The sequence below is a fragment of the Catharus ustulatus genome, chromosome 1 (assembly GCF_009819885.2).
Source record: "Catharus ustulatus isolate bCatUst1 chromosome 1, bCatUst1.pri.v2, whole genome shotgun sequence".
Taxonomy (NCBI): Eukaryota; Metazoa; Chordata; class Aves; order Passeriformes; family Turdidae; genus Catharus; species Catharus ustulatus.
In genome coordinates this window covers 26,976,284-26,998,988 of record NC_046221.1, presented here as the reverse complement: position 1 = coordinate 26,998,988, position 22,705 = coordinate 26,976,284, and the positions used below count along the sequence as shown (strand labels likewise).

At 44.7% G+C, this 22,705-nt stretch overlaps 1 protein-coding gene across 4 annotated transcripts in view; it reads right to left on the bottom strand.

The window, feature by feature from the left end:
• NXPH1 (neurexophilin 1) overlaps nucleotides 1–17,590 on the bottom strand; it is a 140,410-nt gene extending 122,820 nt beyond the window's left edge. Inside the window, exons 1-2 of one of the 4 annotated variants that reach the window (XM_033062994.2) lie at nucleotides 17,202–17,590; nucleotides 16,077–16,238 (exon numbers count right to left, since the gene is read on the bottom strand). In XM_033062994.2, the coding sequence (XP_032918885.1) occupies nucleotides 16,077–16,130 (54 nt within the window). In that variant the 5' untranslated portion in view covers nucleotides 16,131–16,238; nucleotides 17,202–17,590. The other 3 variants (XM_033062984.2, XM_033063004.2, XM_033063013.2) reach the window with 3 other exon arrangements.
• Nucleotides 17,591–22,705: the final 5,115 nt, after the last annotated feature.

The window sequence follows — 22,705 nt, the reverse complement described above, 5'->3', positions numbered from 1 at the left end:
CTCCGTGCCGGCAGCACAGGAAGGAGAGGGAGGTGGGGGCTCAGTGCTGCCATCCCCACAGCCCGGGGCAGAGGCAGGGGACTCCGTGCTGCCATCCCCGTGGCCCAGGGGAAAAGCAGGGGGCTCCCGCTCCTGCCTGCTGCCGCAGGAGCAGGCAGGCTCCACCCCCACCTGCCACCACCACCGCAGGAGCGGGGGGGCTCCTTCCGCTCCTGCCGCCACCGCTGCGGGTGCCGGTAGGCTCTATCCCCACCTGCCACTGCGGGACAGCACCGGGTCAGGGTGAGCCAGCCCGGCGGCAGCGGTCAGCCACGAGTGGTCCCACCGAGCAGCCCCACCGAGCTGGGCTACCTGGCCCTGTCAGCAACCCCAAGCAGGCCAAGCCCGCCCAGCCTGAGCCGAGCCAGTAAACTCCGCCATCCCACGATTCTGTTACTATTTGGCAACTTTTTTGCACATGGGTCGCTGCGAACGACAGAGTAGCTTATAATCAGGTGCGGCTTATGTATGGACAAAGAATGAAATTTGCCGACACCTGGAGATGTGGCTTATAATCAGTGCGTCTTGTAATCATGAAATTACTGTACTTGGAGCAAAATTTTTCCCTCCAAGATATCTACCTGAGTATATCCATATGAAACGGTTTACAGGAAGACTACAGGAAAATATCCCTGACTTTGGAAAAATAAAACAAGACCACGTTTTCTTTGACAAGTTGTAATGTTGCATTTCTGGAGAAATGTGTTATAAAATGTTAAGGCATAGTTTTTTTGTCGAGCATATAATTTTTATGATTCCTGGAATGCCCATTCAAAAACAGGCTGGTTTTTTGAGTGTTTTCAATATCAAGCCTTAACTACTTCTCAGAATCACCTCAGTTTCTACAGCTAAAAATCATTAGTATTCTTTACATGTTTTAACACTCAGGGCTGTATTTGCAGAATGGCCTATACATGTTTCAGATCCGGAAAACAGAGTTTGCTTTCTTCAGCCCATAGAGCTAGTTGCACCAAGCAAGAACACTCCTTCAATCCTTGCTCTATATATCCTAGACCAACAAAATAAGATTCTGGAGCCAGGTTCTCCTATCCTTTCCTGGCAGTTCCTGCAGGTGCACTGAGAATGAAAAAGCAACAAGACAGCTTGAAATCCAGTAATTTGTTACAGCTTTTTATTCATGGATGATAGATACAAATCATGAAACAAAGGAAATTATAAGTTTAAAAATAATGGATGGGGAGTGAGGATAGTGGCCTGCAAATTGGTAACTTGTTGCAAGCTAACAGTATGCATCCACAGCTAACTGTGAGTATGGCTCTTCAGGAAGAAAAATAAAGCTTTCAGGATCTTGGGCACATAAACAGCTTTCTAAAAGCAATTAGTTACTAATTAGTTACTGTGTTATGACAGACTGACAGAGTTTCCTAAAATGTAAGACAAGAACTGTACTTGCTCAGTTCAACTGTGAAGCAAGCAGATTAAAATCAGGACTGCTTATGCTTACCATTAGCAACCTTGGCAGGTCCTTCAGGCTTGATCCAGAAGGTACCTATAATTACTACAGTGAAAGACTTACTCTCTTTGTCCAAGGGACCTGTTAATGTTCATAACCTGGAATTAGTTGCCTACATATTTCTGTTGGGAAGTGTTTCCTGAAAGCATAATTCACAAGAGCTACTAAACTGTCCGAACTAAGGAACCAGAGAAAGAAAAGGAATTAACTTAAACACTTTCTGACATTTCTGATGTATAAATGCTCCTAGAATTAGGTACCTTATTTTCCTGTGGCTAGAATGTCCAATGAATAGAATTGGCAAGGCCACATATTTTCAACTTTCTGGTTCCAGAATTTCTTACATGTGAGAATAAAGCTTTTTTCTGATATGGGGCTCTCAAAATATGAAGTGCTTCCATTTGAGTGAACTCAAATATATAAGGTCAAAGAGCAAGGAAAAGAGACTTAATTGCACCAATGTCTCAGAATTCACCTACAATGAGATCCTGTTTCAGATTAAAGCAGTCCCTGACTGTATTAAACCAAGCAGAATAAAATGAACAAGCAAAATCAAGAAAACTCCACAGATTATTCCACCAGGCAGTAATTAAAAGAATTACCTCAAACTGTAAGGTTTGGCTTCACATTTCCTGAAGAAGTAAAGAAACTGAATATCTTGAATCCCTGACAGAAGCTTTAGTCACTGGGCTGATGAGAAAAGTATGAACAAGAGACAGAGAAAATGAGAGTGGAAAAGTCCTGCCACCCTTTCAAACCTTTTTTAAATCTAGGGTCTTGCTCACCCAGCTAGAATGGTTTCCTGATGGTCAGCACTATATTTTTTGGTTTTTCATTTGAGGATTTGGGGGATTTTCTGTTTACTTTTTTTGTTTTCATGTGCCTATGTGAGTCAACAGAATGAATAGCAGAGAAGTTATGGTATTTTAGGCTGAAGTGGTGGCATTTATGTTAAATAACTCAGAAATCTAACTATCACAGCTGACATTAATTCTGTCATAAGTCATAGTTGAATGTGAGGTGCAGTCATTTATTTGGGAGCAAAGCTTTCCTATATGTTGTTAGTTTCTTACCACTGAATAATAGGATACTTGAAAGTGTGAATGCAGCTGACAACTAAGCCTGGGATGGTCAGGTCTGACTTATACCAACCATGGGAAAGGCACTGTTCAGTGAGGACATGCACACTGAAAAATGTCCAAAGAATATATTCAGACTGTCATGAGTCAGAGCTTGAGTGCATGGTTTATGTGAATTAATTATGAAGCAATATAAAGTAGTTTAAAAATTAAATCTAGAAGCTGTGATACAAGAGATGAAAAATCAAAATTATTGCATGTAAGAATAGCTTTCTGCGCAGTAATTTTGTTGGACACTTGAGAGGGTTTTTTCTGTGTTCAATGGCAGTAAAATTGTATGAGAAAACAAAAAAAAAATCCCTAGATGAGGAGTTCAGCCTTGAACCAAGCCTGTGAACGAAATCAGAGTTTCAGGTTTGTGGGTAACATTGACTCAGACACTAAAAATGCAAGATGTAAACAATTCTTAAGTAGTCAAGAATTAAATTGAGGTCCAGGCTCAGAGATGGAGACAGACTCTTGTAAAAACAAACATCAAAGTTAAGCAATTGGGACAGGATGAATCTTTATTCAGATTCTGGGTTTTTGAGATTTTGTTTTGATTTCTAAGAAGGGATTTGTGTTGGGATTGCGTTTTGATTACTGTGCTTTTCTCTATTCAACTACGGTGATTCATTCATATTTTAGAGCTAAGTGTACACCATGAAAGACTAACCTCCTCTTTCTTCAGGCATGAGAGGTAATAACATGCATTCCCTACCATTTCCAATGAGTCTTCTAGGAAAAGTAGAGGTCACTTTTATGCTGGTATTTCTGCTAAGAATTCTCTGCCTAAGTAGTAATACATTTAACATAATATTAAGTACCTTGAAATTTCTTCCACTGTCAAAGAGAAGTATGTCAATTTAAAAAATAGTTGTGTCTATTTTCTGTCAGGCTATCTTTATGACAGCTTTTCTTTCCTAAATACATACTCAGAAAGCATTGGAAACTAGGATAAATTCATCAATGTAATTTCAGTTGTGTAGATTTTCCATCCCCACTAGGCATATTTATTGGAATCTTACTGTAGCTGGTCACATTATTAATAGCAAACAATTTATTTGATTAATTTACCCTATACGTCTGTTCATTTAAAAGCCTCTCCCATTTTGATTTCTGCTTATTTTATTCATAAGCATTCAGTAAATGTTTTCAGCATATTTTAGTCTGGAGTTTGTTTAGAAGCTCTTTGCTTCATCTAATCATAATGATTATTTCTTTGCTGGAGTTTCTGTGACTTGAAATCTTCAGTTAGTATTGTCTTTGTTCCCCTCATTGACCTTGCCACTGTAAGTGCAGCATCAGGAACATTTCTGACATGAACAGTGAACATCTAGCATCATATTTGAAGCACTGACTTACCAAAGGATGCACAAATCCATAAGAAAACAACCTTTCTCTAAACATTCATCAGACAAAACAAGTTTACACAGGGGTATGTTGAAAAATGAATACAAAAATATGAGAATACAGAAAATTGAAATCTTTGGAGAAGCAAGAACTTCTATAGATAGATCCTCACACTATTATCCCAACTTATTTCAAGCCGTTCCCTCATTGTGTTATATTTTCCCAACAGGGTGGTCCTTCATTCATTCCAACCACCAACTGATCAGCTCCAGCTAAATCAAGGCAATAAAGGGCCCATAGGAGTTGTAAGTAGTCTATGAAATGAAAACTTCAGCATGTATGAGCAATGATAATAAAATAAATGTTATTAGTATAGCTCATATAAATGTTATTAATATAACTCCACTGGAACTTGTTTCCTCTAAACATGCTGAAGGCAGAATTATTCCAAACATCTCTACAGTCTTTGAGAATCTAACAAAATACAGGTCACAAAAAATCAGTCATGCAAGGTGGACCTTGCTCAAAGAGGACTAAATGGAAATACCATCTTAGACTCCATCTAATTTCTCCGTTATTACAGGAAGCTGGGGGAAACAAAACTCCCATAGAAGCTCCCTAGAACCACCACATTCCCATGAACTAAGAACTGTTCTTGATGAATACAGAGGCATATATGCCTCATTATCTGAAATATTTTATAGGTCAAGAGGTTAAAAACTTTCCATCTGCAATGGAAATGTAGGTACAAATTTAGAAAGTAAAACACCTGAACAAAATTGAGTCAGGGATCTGTCCAGGGAGATGAATTTTAGCCTGAATCAAGAGGCTAGCGAAGTCACAGCTCCACCTGTTGAGCTAAATCATCCACCTGTAGCAGCTGGCAGCACAGGTTTGTTTCTGTGCCAGACATAGATGACTAAGGCTGTTCTGCTTGGATAAAGTAAAACATGAAAGTTTAGGGACAAACCATGCAGTCATTACTCTAGGTGAAGGACTACTGCAACCATGGAGCCATTCTGCCAGGGAACAAAAGGACTTGGATCTACAGGAAAGATCTCATGGTGACATTCTTCTGGGTAAATTTACTAAAGAATAAAACAATGACAGAAACAATGCTAGAAATAAAAGTATATAGCCTGCTCAGCTCTTTTTGACATCACAGAAGACAAAGTTGCTCAGACCAGAGGCTATGAATACCACATAGCCATACATGCACATTCTTTCACATTCATTAGAAATGGTTACTACTTCTTTCATGTGTTAGCTATCAGTAGCCAGTTCTTACAAAGAAAATCAAGCCAAAATGTAATGAAATATCTTTCCCAACCACCTTATAAAAATTGAAGTATTTATCAAGCTAAAGATCCCATTTTACAGCCAAAGAAATCAATGGCAAAGTTCTTCTGAGCCTGAATGGTCTTGAATCAACATGCAAGTTCCTTGTGGAAGAATAAATAACACTACATTTTTTGCTTTACATGGTCATTGTTCCAGTACATTTTTCTTCTGAAAGAAAAAAAAAATAAAATCTGCAGTCATCTGCAAAAAAAAAAATGTACATCAATAGTGCAGTTAGACTTCTACTTTAGTCCTCAAATATAGCTCTCCAAAACAGCCACACATGGCTTTCTGAGGTATAGCCACCATTTGCATCTCTTTGTAATTCTAGACAGTAATAAAGGTGCTGTCTGAATGCTTCAAAAACACATTTACAAGAAGAAAAGAAGACACATGAATTATCTTTTTGAAAATCCTGACTTAAGTTTAATTTCATAGATAAAGGTGGTTTTGCATACTATTTCTTCAGAAGCTGGAGCAGTAGTCAGAATGAGTCACAAATCATGACTCAAAAAATTCAAAAGTAATCAAAATATAATTATTATCCCATAATTATAGGATTTTTGATCATTTAATTAAATATTATCCAATAATAATAAAGACAATATTTTAGGATAAGAGATAGACAAAAGTGTAATGCTTGGTTATAGAAAAATACTTTAATAATTTCTAAGTAGTCTAGAGGTAAATTCAGCAGATTCTTGGCAAAAACTCTGCAATATATTTGAAGACATGGATGCGTTATCTTTTTCTTCATTGAAGAATTTTTTTATCCCCAAAAAAAAAGCAAAAACCATACTGTGTTCACTTTCTCCTAACTCAGTAAAGCACTGAAGCGTATGTGAACAAGTGTCCTGACTTCTGTTGAGATTGTTTTAGTTCTAAAAAGTAGTTGCAAGCTATTGGCCTTCACTCTGAAGTATGTGCTACAACACTGCAATTTCAGAATATTCTATAAACTGTGGAGAACAAAAACAGCACCTCCTCTAATGTACTTAGTCATACATTTCCATATTCATTTGGGTTGCATTCTACTGGAAGACTGAACCATATAGCAATCTGCTAATCCACATAATAACTTTTCCAAGACTCACAGTCTACTCTAGCTAGCAAATATTCAGTGCATTTAAGATGCAAACACAAGCTATATACCAATACATTTATAATTCTGTCACATCTCTATAGTCTTTCTTATCTTCCTGATCCTTAAAGATCTGTTCACTCAGCAACTGTCCTCCACAGAGCTACAGTTTTATTGATATGTTTTACCTATCAATATTTCTTATAAAATCATCTCAAGGTGCAAAGCATTCCCCATATAAATGTTAAGAAAAATCTCTGTATGTAGTACAGACTAGTTGCAGTAAGTGACAGTAGAAATTACACCAAATTAGAGTCAAATTACAAACTAACATTCTGATTTTAAGCACACAAATATTTTACAGTACTGTTATTGACAGTGCAATAAACATGAGGACACTGTCTTAACATTATTCTAACTTCAAGTCCATCCCTTTTTTTGCAAGACATCAAATGCAATGGATGAGACTGTAAATATAAAAAGCATGCCATTAATTTTATATGAGCAGTTTTATATACCTGAAGTCCTATGACAACATTTCTTAACAAAATAGCCTAGCAGAAGGACCATTTTTCTAAAGCTCAGTCAAGAAGAGTTTATAAAAATGACTGTGCAGATTAATATTATGGTACAGGTGGTCTGAACTACCCATAACAGAAATTCCATTAGCTAATTTTTTTAAGAGCTGCCAATTACACTTTCAATTTGAAGTGGTATCTGAATAGTGACAAGCAATTCTCAGAAATAGAAATGGTCTACTTAATCTTCAACATAAACAGAAGCTGTCCTCCTCATACAAGTAAACAAACCATCAATTTACATGGAATCCTATCTTGTATTACACTGCAGGATCAGGGCACAGGATCTGCTGCAGAGGAGTCGTTGTTTATCCACAATGTTCTCAATACATGGCCAGAATGTTTCTCCTTCTCTATTTTTACTTTTACCCAGTAGCTCACATGCACCTCTAAAACAAGTGTAGGAAATATTGTGCCTGCTGAAAGTTAACTCACACATAATGCAAGGCTGACATAGGGCAGGGGAAGGGGAAAGAGGATCATAAAATACACAGGTCACTAATCATTGGTAATGTTACTTCAGTTATTTCAAAGCATGTTCCAACTAGGAAGGTAAGTGGATCTTTAATTTTTCAGCTGAGCTGTACTGGTTAGATTTAAGTGAATCAGTACTTTTCTTTCTAAATAAATTAATATAATTCTAATGTATCATATATTACTATGAGATTAATAATTTATATATAATAGTATATATTATAATTTAATTTCATGCATTATTTCCAAGAACTAAGGTTATTAGATCACTTGTTTCCTAGTATTATTTTGGCTGTCAGCTCTGCTTCTAAAACAAGTCTGCTGCACAGCTATCATCAAATTTTAAGTAAATATACAAAGAAATAACATAGACATATCTGACTTGTCAGTTTTCAAAAGGCCAGCAAAATAAGAGCATTCACAAATGCTCTTGTGCACACAATAACCAGGTTACTCACACGAAGAAACAACCAGGCTCTTTGTTCTTTTGCTTTTTGTGTCAAGTCTGAGTTAGAAGATGAAATGTGAGGAAAAGAGGGCACTAATATCATAATCATTTCATAGGCCTTATTTCTCCCCCTTCAACAACCTGCAGATTTGGAAAGAGCAGATCATCTTTGCCTGCACTGCTCAACCTGTCATCAAAGCGATCAAATAATTAAACAGGAGAGGTGATAACACAGAGGACGCTGGCAAAACTAACTTGTGAATGGACAGGACAGAGACCAACTAGTGGACAAAACTCTTTTGAGCAGAGGCAGGGGACAAGGAAGAAAATATTACTAAATCTCTCCTCAGAGAAGAAAAGACAAGGCGGCGGGAGAGATGATGCAGTGTGCAAGGCAGGTGAACGTCTCTGAGACATTTGTCACTAGCTGGACGGTGAGACATTGACATTAATGAGGGTGGCATTTGGAAGATAAAAGCAGTATCTCTGCAGCAGACAATGCAGTTTTGAGACACCACATACAGGGATATGGTGTAATCAAAAGGAACAAGAGAATGTTCACATCCAGCAAAAACATCACAATCACTACTGATATTCATGGGAGAATATGGATCAGGACTAAATGGCTTATGGTTTTGTCTGGAAGGCTGGTGGAGATTGTGGGTTATTTTACCTCTTAGCCCAGTCAATTCCCATCACATTCCTTTATTGAAGGACTCTTCATCAGTCATTCACTTACACCTGCCTTGCCAAAAGTCACTGTTTCATTGACAAGTGCTTTTCAAGCAGCAGAGCTCTAGAGGATAGCACTGTCGATAGTAAATGGGGATTTATAGGGGTGGAGGCAGTTGCCTGTGATTATCTCCTCGTGAAAGCAAGGGGAAGGCTGGGAGATACCCTGAGCACTGTCTGCCAGGACACAGGCAATCAACGGAAGGCAACAAGATCTGGCTGCCCCTCACAGATGCCTCAGAGTGCCACTACCCCAAAAATGACGTCAGTTGTGTCTGAGACACTCCTGCTCCGACCAATGGGATAAAAAGTGTCATTGTTAATTACAATTCCCTGTTCTCATGTCTCAGTGTCAGTCATGTCTCAGACCTCATTTTTTATTTCAATGCTCTTGGATACCTCTGGTCTCGCTCCAAAAAGAGGATGCTGTGGTCCTGGGGTGGAATGAGACAAACTTGAATATCTCAGAGCAGCTTTCCTATCCCCAGATTCACTCTACAGCCCTGTTCCACCCCATACTCACATATTGTCCCTGTGACCAGCTTTTCCCCAGAAAATAAAGCTACCATTCAGCCTTTGAGAGAAAGCCAGTCAGCAGCAACAGTAAACAAATACATTGATTTGCTGGTCCACCCGTCTCATTTCTTCCTTCAGGAAAACCGGCACAGAGCACCAAGCCCCAAGTCCAGAGCGTGTTGGGGATGAAGTCTAACAAGTAGCAGCCCGAAATCTTGACTAGCCCGGGACGGGGTGCCCACTAGCGAGCAGTGGGCGGTGCCGGCCGGGGCCGGGCGCTGTCCGCGGTGCTGCCCTGCCTGGGGCGCTGTCCGCGGTGCTGCCCTGCCTGGGGCGCTGTCCGCGGTGCTGCCCTGCCTGTGGCGCTGTCCAGGGTACTGCTGCACGGCGCTGCCGGCCAGGTGCCCAGCGGGACACTCAGCGCCAGCCTCTTCTCGGCCCCATTGCCAGAGCCTGCCCGCTCTCCCCGCAGCGCTTGCACTCGCCGTCAGCGGCTGGGAACACTCAGCACCTCCGACAGAGGTTGGAGGGAGAGGGGGAACATACTTTTTAAAAATAAATAAACAAACAAACAATTAAATAAATAGATAGCACGTGGACTAATCGTGCTCTGAAGAAAGTTTTAGATGCGGATCCAGCAACAAACGGGAAAATAGGAAGCCAGACTAACCCGATATGTGCTGAGAAGCTCTTTCTGCTTCCTCATTAATGCTTCATGCAAGGAGTGCAGCCCTGCACGTGAAAGAAAACATGTCCCCGTCCTGCTGCAGAGTTTCGAGAGTCCCCCTGCTATCTTTCAGTACCGTCTCTCTGCTTTGATACAAAAGATCGAAAGAGTATGGGGAAGCGACAGAAGAAATCTGACTGAATCTCTCACAAACAAGCTCAACAAGACGGATTATGGGAAAAGAAGCTGTATTCTTGAGTAACGACCGGCGTCACAGTAGTTAAATAGAACAGAAAAGCCTCTCGAAAAGTCAGTTCTTATGTAGATGAGATGACATAAGAGCTTTTCTCTCCCTTCGAGGGCTTAGCGAATTCCTAATTTGCCCCTAGAAGCCCTAGAGGAATGAGAGAGAAAGGGCGGGAATATTGAGATTGCTAGTCGTAACAAATATTACGGTGGTCTGGATTGTTGCCATTGACTCAGCGGAGCTATTTGTCTTGACCTTCGGCTTTGTCCATCCAGGCTGAACAAACTTCCTGCAATGAGCGTCACCCCCGCTGTCTGCTAGTCACACAACTTTGATCTCTCTGGGTCACGAAAACGGAAAGAGGATGAGAGGCAGTTTCCCCTCCGAAAGAAGAGTACTCGCAGAAGTTTATACAACAGTCAGAAAAGCGTAGGGTTAAGCAATAAACTGGGAAATGTGCTGTCCTGTTGAACAGAGAGTAGTTTGCACAGCATTGAGAACCCGCCAATATATATCATATCAATAAAAAGGAGCTCTTCGAAAGCTTGCATAGTAATTGAGATTGGAGATCTTTTTTGATATGGGTTGGCATTTCCTCATATCAATCTGACAGAGCCAACTCAGGAAATTGCTGGTAATATTCATCTGGGGAGCACTTTCATTAAATGTAATTCATTCGACTTTCACAATAAATTGAGTGACATCCTTACAGCAGAACCTTTTTATCCTTGATGAAGTGCTTGCCAGCCTTTGGTTTTCCACTTTATTGTCACATTCCTTAAAGCAGAATCGTCAACATGTCAATCTGCTTCATGAAAAAAATGCTAAAGCTGTATTTACAAAGCACCCAGGAGGGTGGTTTAATGCTGACTTACAAGAAGAGCGAGCTGGGTGTTAAACTATCTGCTAAATCACAGCAAAACTTCACCCAAACCTAGTCGGGAGAACAGAAGCCAATCCTAGGGAGGGGTAGGTTGTCTCATACATTCATTTTCTCCAAGTGCTGGCCATTCTGAGCAATTGGTTTCTTAACCTGCTTCACCGCACTTTCCAAGACGATTAGGAAATTGGCTTTTTGTTAATTAAAATGGTGGTTTAGAAATGAAGGGAAATATTAAAGAGGTTAAAATGGATACCTCTAGGTACCATACTGACTTGGAAGATTTGTCTAGTCGAAGAGAGACAGGGATATTGGATTATATTCAGGTGCCTCCCAAGAAGGTGAAATCCATTTTAGACTGCTTTCTCCAACTATATAGAAAATTAAAATAGTGTGTACTAAGCATCAGGAAAAAGAAATTTCAGTGTGGGAAAACCCCTTCTTAAACTAGCACAGGTCCCTGGTGGTTAGGAAGCAAGGAAGCCTGGAAAAGAATACACTATCCTCCACTTGGGGAAAAAAATAAAAATAAAAATTTAAAAATCAAGAGCTCAGATAAGTTTGTTTCACCTACACGAGTTCGGGGTCCCGCTGTTATTCCCGTGTCTTACCTTCCTTTTTTCCCCCTTACATCTCCGCTACAGCGTCTCTCAAACTCGTTTAGAATGAGGGAGCAGGAGCATCTCAAGGCTACGTAAACTCCCCCGCACAAAAAGCCGCTATTGTCCCTGCTCGCCAAGCGCTATCCCCCGCCCTCCCTGCCTTACACGTCAATTTGAAAACTAAAAGAGAACATTTATTTGGGGGCAAAAAAGCAATACCCGAATGCATTCACCACCAAATGCCTCTGAGAAAATACTGTGGGTAGTGATTACGGTAGCACAATGCCTCCCCTCTCTTTTGTTTTCTGCCTATAGAAGTGTGTGTTTGTTTGTTGTTTTGTTGGGTTTTTTTTTCTTCCATGACAAAGTAGGACACAATCAGCACAATCTCTAAAAAGAAAGAAGAAAAAAAATCATCTTATCTTTTCCGGCACGTGATATTTCCTCACGTTCACCACAGCTTTCATTAACCGGGTGAAATGACCGCAAACAGTGCGACACACAGCGAAATTAAATGTACACAAACTCTGGAACCACTAACCTCCTGTTTACCCCCTCAGCAAATACTGTACCAAGTGTGCCATCGCTGAGGACAATTTTAAACCTCTATTATTCACAACAGTTTTGCAGAAAAGCTCTCCTCGGCTGTCAGAAGGCCTCCAAGCTACAGTGACGGTGTGAAACAGACCTTAAATTCCCAGCCCACACGGGGAGAAGGTTAGCAGGCTGTTTCCAAACCCCTGTGCCAAAGCCATCGCCCTGTTTAACAAGGTGCCCCGTGAGCCCCGTAGTTTCACTCCTCCGGCAAAACACGGGGCAGGAAAGCTCCCCCCGCGAAACAGCCTTCACCGCGGGGTGAAAAACCACCCCTCCTTTTGCTCTTGAGATGCTTAAGTTCTGCACAGAGTTGGAGCACTCTGCTACCCGGAGCGTATCCCAGTTAAACCCACCGATGAATAAACACTTTGCTGGGAGAAGACGACAAGCCGGGCGGGGGATGAAGCGGAGGAATTACCCTAGCAGCATGCCACGCAAAATTCCGACTGATTTTAGTTCCGTACCCGCTACTCCGGTTAAGGAACACCTAAGAAGTTTCTTCGAGCCGGGATGGTCCCAGCAAATACCCACTCCACGTTTGTACGGTGCGGGAAGGTCTCCCCGGGGAGAATAAAGAGAGTTTGCGGGGGTAAAGTCCTCGACCGTGAAGGGGATGAAATCCCACCGTGTGCGAGCCCTTTGCCGCCCGGCTCCTGCCTTGGTCGGGGGTGCGTAGGGCCCGGGTGGCGGCCGAGACGGGACAGGACGGGATGGAGCGGGACAGGACGGGACGGGACGGACCGGGACCGGACGGGACGGGGCGAGCTCCCGTCGCTGCCGGGAGCTGCCGGCCACAGCCCGCCGGGCCCCGCCGCACGGAGCGGCTCCGCAGCTGCCGGCACGGAAACGATCTGCCTCCTCCTCCGGGGGCCTGCTTGACCTGTCCCTCTGAGAAATAATACTTAGGATGCTTGCCGTCCTTCATAACTGCCCGCGCTTTCTGTGGTCACTTCTACAGCTTGCTGCTTCCACACAGGGGGGGAAAAATAAGGAAGAAATTAAAAGAAACAGCCGGGCCTATTACTGTCCTGTGGTGTCGGACTGGAAGTTCACCCAGCAACTAGGTAGGAGGTACAATGAGAAGGTTTCCATTAAAGGAATGGTGTAAAATCCCAGCGTCCTTATAAACAGAACTAAATTCTATGAGAGTCTGTGATCTCCGGGTGTTATTTTGGGTTTTTTCTTTATTCTTCACGTGCTTCCTCACTGACGATTTTGAGCTCAGCACAGCACTGTTAGTTAAGGAAACATCATCCATTAGAATCAGACTAAGATGTTTTTGAAAGAACAGCGGTGATGTGGAGTGTCGTGGTAAATAAGACCCAGTAAGTGTTTAAACACTTTCTGCACCTTTCTAAAAGTAGAGAAAGAAAACAACTCCAAAACTTTAGAGGTTACCTCCTAATTCTGCCAAATAAGTCCTAAGTTATCCATTTAGGCCAAAGGAAATTTACTACCACTGCAAATCAAATATAACATTTTCAATACACTGCACAGCTCAAAACAAGGAGAAAATGCACACCTTGCAATGCACAACTTCTGTTCTTTTCAATAAACACAATGTGGTGAACCCTCCCTACCGCAGCAAAATTCCTACTCCTTCAGATTGGTCATGATCTCTATAAATTTCAGGCAATAAGGTTGGATAGCATATGGCTCTATTAAATGGGGAAGAAAAACAGAAGCACTATTTTTTTCCTTAAGATTATAGGGGAAAATAAAAAAAAAAAAAAAAAGAAAGAAAAAGAGCAGTGGTTTGTTGAATGAAGAGAAATTACAAAGCAGAAGACAGTGTCTGTAAATGAGTGACTTCAAGGCAGCCCAGCCTCGCTGCAGCTGTTCACTCTCCATGAACACCTCCTAATTCAGGCGAAGGGGAAACAGGCTATTTTCCCTCTCACCTATATTATTAACCTCTCTCGAAAAGAATTTATTTTTTTAACAAACTCGATAGGAAGCTGTTTGTGCTGCCATTTCATTTACCCTTCCTAACAGTTTGAGCACTGAAAATTTAATTCCTAATTGAAACTGCTTTTGTCCACGCGGAGCGACGTGCACATACGGATAGGCACAACAAAGTGCTGCACCTTGCTGCTTTGTGGCACCGCATTAAAGCTTTAATCAAAACTTCATGCTTCGGTGCTAATAAACAGTTTGCTATCATGAGATGGCCTAATGCAAACTTTCAGAATTACTCCTGAAATACAGAGAATAGGAAGAGATTGGCATGAACGTGGAAGTATCGAGTTAGAAAGAAGAATCCTGCTAGGGAAATCCTTTTGGATCCTCCCCGAGTGTTTTGGCAGAAGACACAGACCAGTAGAAGGGCGCATTGCCTCCCCCCAGCTTGTCTTTTATTCCCGAGGTTTTTTTTCCTTTTTTTTTTGTTTTACTTCTTTTTTTTAAAATCATATTTTGCATTGTTTCGAGGGAAACTTGAAAATCGTCTCCTTCACTCTGCAATGCCAAACCCTCGGAAAAAAAAAAATAGTATTCAGGTAATGAAGTCTGTAACTAAACGGTAATTGAATCAGCATAATTTGCACACTGAATGGTTTTCAAATGCTCCCAGTTTACAATTAAAGGAGAATTAATGCGCTTGTTGTTCAGACTGCAGCGCATTAGAATAAATCCAGCACTGTTGTTGTAATGAGTCGAGAGCAGTTTAACTGCCAGCAAACACATTTAAAATTTAACACGACGTATCGATCTCGCTCCGGCTTTTTGATGGATTATTTGCCACGCACTTTTCTCCCCATTTCCCCCCACCCCTCCACCCCCATCTTGGCTATAAAATTCGCAGGGAGGAGAGACGCCCGCGGCAGACGTGGCACCGCCCGGCGAGGGCAGGAGCCCCGATGAGGGAGCCAGGTCGGGCGGGCACGGGAAGGGCCGGGAGGTGCCGGACCGGGCCGGGCCGGGCCGGGCGCTGCGCGGGCGCGGGAGGAGCGCGCGCGGCCCCGCCTGCCCCCCCCCGCCCGCGCCCGATTGGCTGCCCCGTGCGGGGCCGCGCGCGCTGCCCCGCAGCGCCCCCGGGTGGCGCGGCCGCCACAGCGCACGGAGCGGCGGAGCGGGCAGCGCCCGAGCCCGAGGAGCCCGAACTGGAGCCCGAACCGGAGCCCGAACGGGAGCCCGAACCGGAGCCCGAGCCGGAACAGGAGCCGGGCCGTCCCCGTCACCACCCCCAGCACGGGAGCCGGTGTGCTTCCCTCGGCAACGCCCCTGGAAAAATTCCCTTCCCCGTAGCCACGGGGATGAGCTGCCGCCAAGCGTTTGCCTGCTTAACGCATCGCAAGCGAGAGAGGATGCGGACTGCAAAGGGGCAGTCTGTCTGGGTTTTGTTCCTTGCAATCGTAGTGGGAATAAAGTGTGTGTGTGTGTGAAAGGAGATAACGCCGATGTTTACTCGTGTTCCCGCGGTAATCTTAAAGGAGATTTACTACGAAAGTCAATGACACTTCTCGCTGAAAATGCTCGCCGCCGAGTGCCCTCCCGCCTGTGCCGCACCCCCCGTAGTGGCACACAGGGGGGTTCCCTTCCGGAGGGGCTCCCACTCTCAGGAGGGACCAGAGGGTAGAAAGTTGCCTCCATCCCACAGCCTGGCCGGGGACCCCGCGGCGGGGCTCTGGTGCCCATGCAGACACCCAGGGACCCGGTTCGGGAGGTAGCGCAGGGGGACACGGCCCGGGAGACCCCGACCTTGCTCTGGCCCGGCGGAGCATCCCTTCCCCGCGGAGAAGTCACAGGTCTGCGCCCCCACTCCTCGCGCCCCGCCGGGATTTCCCGGCCGGGACCCGGGGGGACAGGGCAGGGCTGGTTGCGGGGTGCAAGTAGTTGCCGTGAGTTTGTTCGTTCTCCGCCAGCCTGGCGCCCTCCTCCCCGACGAGCTTCCCCATGCCCGGCCCGTGAGAGGGGCCGGCGACACTCACCAGGTACAGAGTGGGCTGCAGCAGAAGGACCGCGTACCAGTACACAGCCTGCATCCTCGCCGCTCAAACTTCCCCCGCGCTGCTTTCGCTGCCTCTTTGTTCCTTCCAGAACATAGATCCACCTGACATCCACTTTACAGAACAAGCAGAGCTCTCACCAGCCTAGACAAAAACGAAATTATAGATCCCATGACCACAAGACGAGGTTAGGCTTAGCACAAGGGGGGAAGAGAGGTGTGTAGGGAAAGGAGAGGAGGGCGGGGGGGCCGGCGGGAGAGGAGGAGATGGGGTGTGTGAATGGGGGTGGGGGAAACAAAAAACGATTAAAATCGAGTTAATCCAGCGTCAAAGCAAAGTGATGGCACGGTCGGAGGTGGCGGCGGGCCGCCTATAGGCAGTGCTCCCCGGCGCTCAGTCCTTTCACTGGGTGGGAGAGCCCCGTGGTGTGGGCTGGGACGGCCCGGGGGTGCCACTGCCAGCCCTGCCTGTCTGTGTGCCCTCGGCGGGGACCGGGCGGCAGCCGCTCGCCAGCTGGCTGCGGAGCCCCGGCAGCGAGCTAGGGAGCGGAGTGGTGCCGGAGCGCCGAGGAGGCGACAGCAGACGCTGGGATCGTGGCTCCGGAGCTTCTGGGCGCTCAAAGCCGAGGCAGAGAGCTTTGCCTTCGGGACGCCCGAGCAGGCTCTGCTTACCCCTGCAAACGCCCACCTCTCTCTGCCGCTCCTAAAGGCGCGCAGTGTCTTGGCCCGGGCCGGGACCGCGCCCCGGGGCGCCCCGACGGGCGAGGACCCCCATCCCCGGTCCCAGCCCCTCTCCGCCCCCGCGGCCCGGGGACAGCCTCGCCGCCGCGGGGGGGCCGCGGTGGGGATACGTACGGCGTGGGGGATCCGACGGCGGACGGGGCTCCGCGGGACGCTCCATGGGCCAGCCTAGAGGGGCTGAGTGCCGCGGCGCAGCCCACCACCCCTGCGCATCTCCTTGCCGCGCTCCGCGCCGAGGTGTCCCGCGGCCGCTGTGCATCCAGCGCAGGCACTGTCAGGGCGGCGGGGCGGCTGGCAGGCTCTCCCCCCCTTGCCTCCCCTTCTCCGCACACGGCCGCCCTCTGGATCCGCCGAGCAGGACACTTACGGGAGGAGGGAGCTGCCCGGGCTGCCCGCTCGCCTTCGGCGGGGGGCGCGGGCAGGAGCGGCGGCACCGGCGCTCCGGGGCGTCCAGAGCGATTTGTCTCTATTAAAAATGACTTATTGGCGAGTGAGCGGAGAGCGCCTGCTATTTAACTTCAGATAAAATCTATCTGCAAAGACCTTGGCCGATCATCTTAAAATAAAGCGCTGGAGCCGAGCACTGTCCGAGGCTCACTGCTTGGGGAAAGAGAAAGAGCAGCGGAGGGGGGAGGAGGAGCGGGGGCTTGCTTGGCGAAGGGGGAAGGGAGGAGGGAGGAAGGGGAGTTTAGCGGCGTCCCATCCTCTCCGCTGAACGGGGTGATGAATTAGAGCCCTCCCCGGGCGGTGCGAGCTGCCCTGCGCTGCCCGCCCTGCCCACCCTGCCCGCGCTGCTGCCTGCCGTGTGTCCTGCCCTGCTGTGTGTCCTGCCCTGTCCCTGCTGCCTGCCCTGCCGTGTGTCCTGCCCCGCCGTGTGTCCTGCCCTGTCCCTGCTGCCTGCCCAATCCGCCCTGCTGCTTGCCCAATCCGCCCTGCTGCTTGCCCAATCCGCCCTGCTGCTTGCCATGTGTCCTGCCCTGTCCGTGCTGCTTTCCCTGTCCCTGCTGCCTGTCCTATCCGTCCTGCTGCCTGCCTCTGCCCGGGAGCGGGCGCTGCCCGCACTGCCCTCCCTGCTGCCCGCACTGCTGTCTGGGCACAGCCCTTTCCCTCTCTGCCTGCCCGCGGGAGCCGGCTGACTGCCTTAAAGAGAGTGGGAGAGAGCCTTCTTTCTCTTTCTTCCCTTTCATTCTAGTTTTTCCACCTCCCTCAGCGGCGTCCCGTGCACCGACAGCGCTGCTCCGCCTGGGAAGCCAGCGGGCGCCCGCCAGTCAGGCACGGATGTGGCAGGATCGCGGAGCCCAGATAGGTGACGGCTGCGGGAGCCAGGCTCCAGGATGGAAGGGTTGCTTCTGCCTCGCTAGCAGGAACCTGTAGCTGGACAGCCCCTCGGAGTGAAGCTGGAAAGCTCACCCCTGTAGGGTGCTGTGGCTTGTCCTGCCAACTGTCATAGAAATGGAAAGGTCTCACTGACCTGTTTTTCCTTCCACTTTACAAATAATTCTATGGATGTTTTTCATACTCTTTCATCCCCTAAACGGTGTTATTACTAGTGTGACATTGGGACAGGGTGAAGGAGGGGGGTACCAGCAGCACAGAAGCAGCAGCCTTACCAGATGCCCAAACTCAATAGCGAACCTCAGATTTATCACTTCCCAAAGCCAAAGCAAGGAGCATGCCAGTAAGCTGTACACAGAGCGAAACGAGAAAGAAAAGGAAGACTTCAGTTGTCCTCTCAAATTCTTGCTTCTCTCAGAGCACATAGGGGTAACTAATATCTGTGATCTGAGGCTTCAGTATCAAGCTGCAAAATACGGTTTTAATTTGGGGGTCTGAGTTTGGAACACTATAATAAAAGCGGAGCAGGGAAAGAACAGGGAAGGCAATGAGTATTCTTTGAAAGAGCTCCTCCAGAGCCCTCCCCCACAGCCGTTTCTGCTCCAAACACCTGGAAGATGGACACCTCCATATGCTTCCAGCACCATCACTCTGCTAGACATGCAGAATGCTCATGTCACAGCTTTGAACAGAAGTGTGCAGCCTGTGAGGAATCATACTGTCATCCAGTCCCTCCAGACAGCCTCTGTGTTGCAGTGCAGGCTAAAGCTGCCTAGGGACTTCTTGTTTCAAAAGGATAACAAAAAATTGCAGCTGACTTTTCCCTTGCAACTCCTTCCTTCCTATCTCTCCCACTCTCACTTTTTCGTAAGTCTGGGGTTAGAACCACACCTAATGAACAATCTAGAGAGATATGAGAGAGAAGATTGCTAGGTAGATATTGCTCTCTTTGCATATAACATATTTGCCACAGACTGTGTGGACCATACTGCTGATCATTGCAATAACTTGCTGTTTAGACCCATCATGGTTACTCTTAGATAGGTTAGTACAGAGCAGAAAAAGCAGTCTGCCGGGTTTCAGTAGGTCACGTTCCTGGAGAAGGCATAATTTCTTCAGGAAGGAGCAATTCAACTCTGTGTGTAACTCGATTCAGTTTACCCAAGTGCCGATCACTGTCTTCATATTAGAGTGACAGGGAAGTAGTCCTAGGAGAATAACTATTCCTTCAGCTGGTCAAATAGAAGAAGGTCCTCTCAGTCTTCCTCATCCAGATCCTTATACCTTGTCTAGGAGAGCACTGTGGAGGAGCTCCTGGCTCCACTGGAATCACAAGCATGGCTCCTCTTCATCTTTTGAAATGCCTTCAACCTCTGAATTCAGCAAGATCTCCTGTAAACACCCTGATCTGTGTGGTATCTATTTGAATTGTTAGTCAGGCTCTCAAGGCAAAGTTCTTAAGGATGGATGAATCTGTTTACTGAAGGTTCAGACTGATCCAAGGTCTCATTGGCTTAAATGAAGGCTTCTTTCTTTGCCCTTCAGCTGACCTCCTTAAACAGACAACACTGGGACAAACTTTCAAACTACAATCTAACTGAGATTCCCTTCAGAAATGCTGCTTGGACTGTTTCTTCTCTCCACTGTCATTCCAGAAGAAAGAAGTAAGGAGTATATAGGAGTCTGAATTGAGCATTTTTATAATTAAAGGGAAAAAAAGCAAACTTCAAAAATATTCCACCTGTGAACACGTGATACTTTTTCAATGGAAATAAAATGATAAAATGCATATAAAAATCTGACATTTGAGATTTTTGGATATAGTCATTTGACTTTCATCTGATTCTGTAATATTGGCGCAGCAGCTTAAGTGGAATATTAGATATTTTACAGGGAGTAAGTGAATTTTAATTTCAATCATTTGGATGTTGTTTGCAATTTTAACAGTAATGTCCTCATCAAAACAGTATCAGCTAGTAAGGGTTTTAAAGAATCACAAGTTCTGGGCTTAGTAATGGACTTTGAAAAAGACCAGTTAGACTTTAAAATGTAATTGGAGTATTTTTAAAACTTGGAAATACATTCTAACCTTCAGATGTCTTCCCTGTTTCTGCAAAGATAGCGTCCTGGCTTGCAGAAATGAAAGGGTCACAAGTAGAAAACCCTAAGACAATGGCAAGTGATTAATAACTGTTACAGGTTCCAATGTAAGATGGGCATATGGTTTAATTGCTTGAGGCAACTAGAGGAAAATACAATGCTGCAATGATAAATATCAAATGATTGTGCTAAACTTACTGCACAATGTAACTAGCCTGTCTAAACATGGACAGTTATTTATGAAACAGTAAATAGAACTGAATCCCGTGGAATCCTATTCATAGAGGCCACATCTCTTATTTGAAAATAAACTGCTTGGGAAAAAAAGTAAAGCAAAGAAGGTAAAGGTGGAACAGAGAACAAGGAAATCTATGTAAAATGTGAAGAAGTGAAGGAATAAGAAGGAGAAGTCTGATTAATCAATGCTTGGCAATGTGAAGAATATTTCAGTAAGATTATTTACATGAGTGATATGAAGTGTCCAGCCTGTAAACTGCATTCTTCATATGTAGTGCATGTGCAGCTCTGCTATCTTATCTATATGCAAGTTGAAGTACTACTGAATTCAGCTGGAGTTGCATAGGCACTACAATGACAGATTATGGCCTCCACAGCTTTTCTATATTTGTACCGTACAGTGTGTGGGCCAGATGCCTCATATCACTCATGTAAATAATCTTATTGAAATGTTCTTCATATTGCCAACCATTAACTCATCAGACCTTCTCTTCTTATCCCTTCCTCTCTTCACATTTTAAATAGATTTCTTTTGTTTCAAGGAAATATTTATGTTCGAAGAGAGTATTTTTATGGTTGATATAAATACTACAAACAGAGTGCCTTGTCACATTTTATTTCCATTTCTTCAAGGTCAGAATATGACTATATGTACCATTCCTATTTCTAAATATAAAGTATCTCTATGAGACTTTTATTTTTATTACATTGATTTCTGCCTACTTACAGTCAAAGGCATACCACAAAGTGGTGTTTCTCTGTATCCCATATGGAAAAATACAGGAATACTCCAACCACTTCAAGAGAAGTGCCTTGTATTCATGGTTTTCTTAACTATTTCTCCTGACACTCTATCACGTGCATTCACACCACGCTGGAGTGAGATGTGACATTCAGCATCAAAGAAGGCTAAAAGGTAATGTACAAACAGCTGTGTCTGGACCACTAGTGCTTCTGTGATATAAACATGAGTAAGCCTACAGGCTTCATGAGACTTTCTGCAGGTGACACTCAGTGTGCACATATATACTCAGGATTTTACCAAAAAATACTTGAGGTAAGACATAAATTATAATCTATACTAATAAAACTTACAACCAGGTTTATCTATAGTATTTTCTCATTAATAATGCCTTTAAATTCAAGGAAGAGGGGAAATCATGAATATAATAAGTAAGAAATCTTTCTAACTTCCATTGCATAGCGAGCTTATTTTCTAACGTAATATTTATAATAGAGATTTTTTATTTGCATTCCACTTTTATTTCATCCATTAGATCTAGAAAAGTTTCTGCAGTGGCAACACAGGAAATAGAAGAGTTTCAATAATAACTACAAGAAGTAGAGAAAAAGAATTGAAAGGAAGAAAGCAGTCTGCAGTAAATCTATGTATTGTCCAGAAAATACCACAACTTGGGTGAGTTTCCTGAAGACATAATTAGATTTCAAAAATAATGTAGGACTAAGTGAATTACTTAATTAAAATCCAATTATTAGAATATTTCATGATGACCACTCTAGGGATTATTAGCTGACAGCAACACTTGTTGGAATAATAAAACTTGATAACAAAAGTTTTATTAAAATTTTTATGTCTGTGAGTATGGGTTTTAATTGCAAAATAACACTATGTATAACACAATGTCAGCTGGGATCCTTTGTGCAAGAGAGTTAAAATATGAGAGTTATATTGTATTGAAACAGAAACTGATGTAGGGGGGAGTCTGCAAAGCCAGTTTTCTTTCTTTCAGTGTGATAGCAAGGGAGAGAGCAGGGAAGTCCCTGAAGGTTTTTGGGCTGCCTGCTGAGCCAAAGGAAGGAGGGATGCTTGCAGCCCAGGGCTCTGTCGAAACAGCTGCCCTTGGCTCCTGGGAGCAGTTTGCTTTTCAAGGCTTGAGTCAGAGAGCTGCATAAACCTTGAGCATTCAGGGCAGAAGGACACTTCACAGAGAATGAGGAAGAATGGCAGTATTTCACTCCAAAAGCCTGCCAGGGTAGGACATCCTGGCTCTACTTCATATGTGCCAAAACAACACTGTGAAGCCACACCTTGTGAAGCAGCAATCAACTATTTTCCATTCACTGTATTATAACCAGGAATAAACTCTCTGATGCAGTGTTAAGGTCACTGAAGGCAGATCTCCTTAGTATCTTTCCCTCTGCCTCGTTTTTCTCCTTCATCCTGTATTGACTGCACAC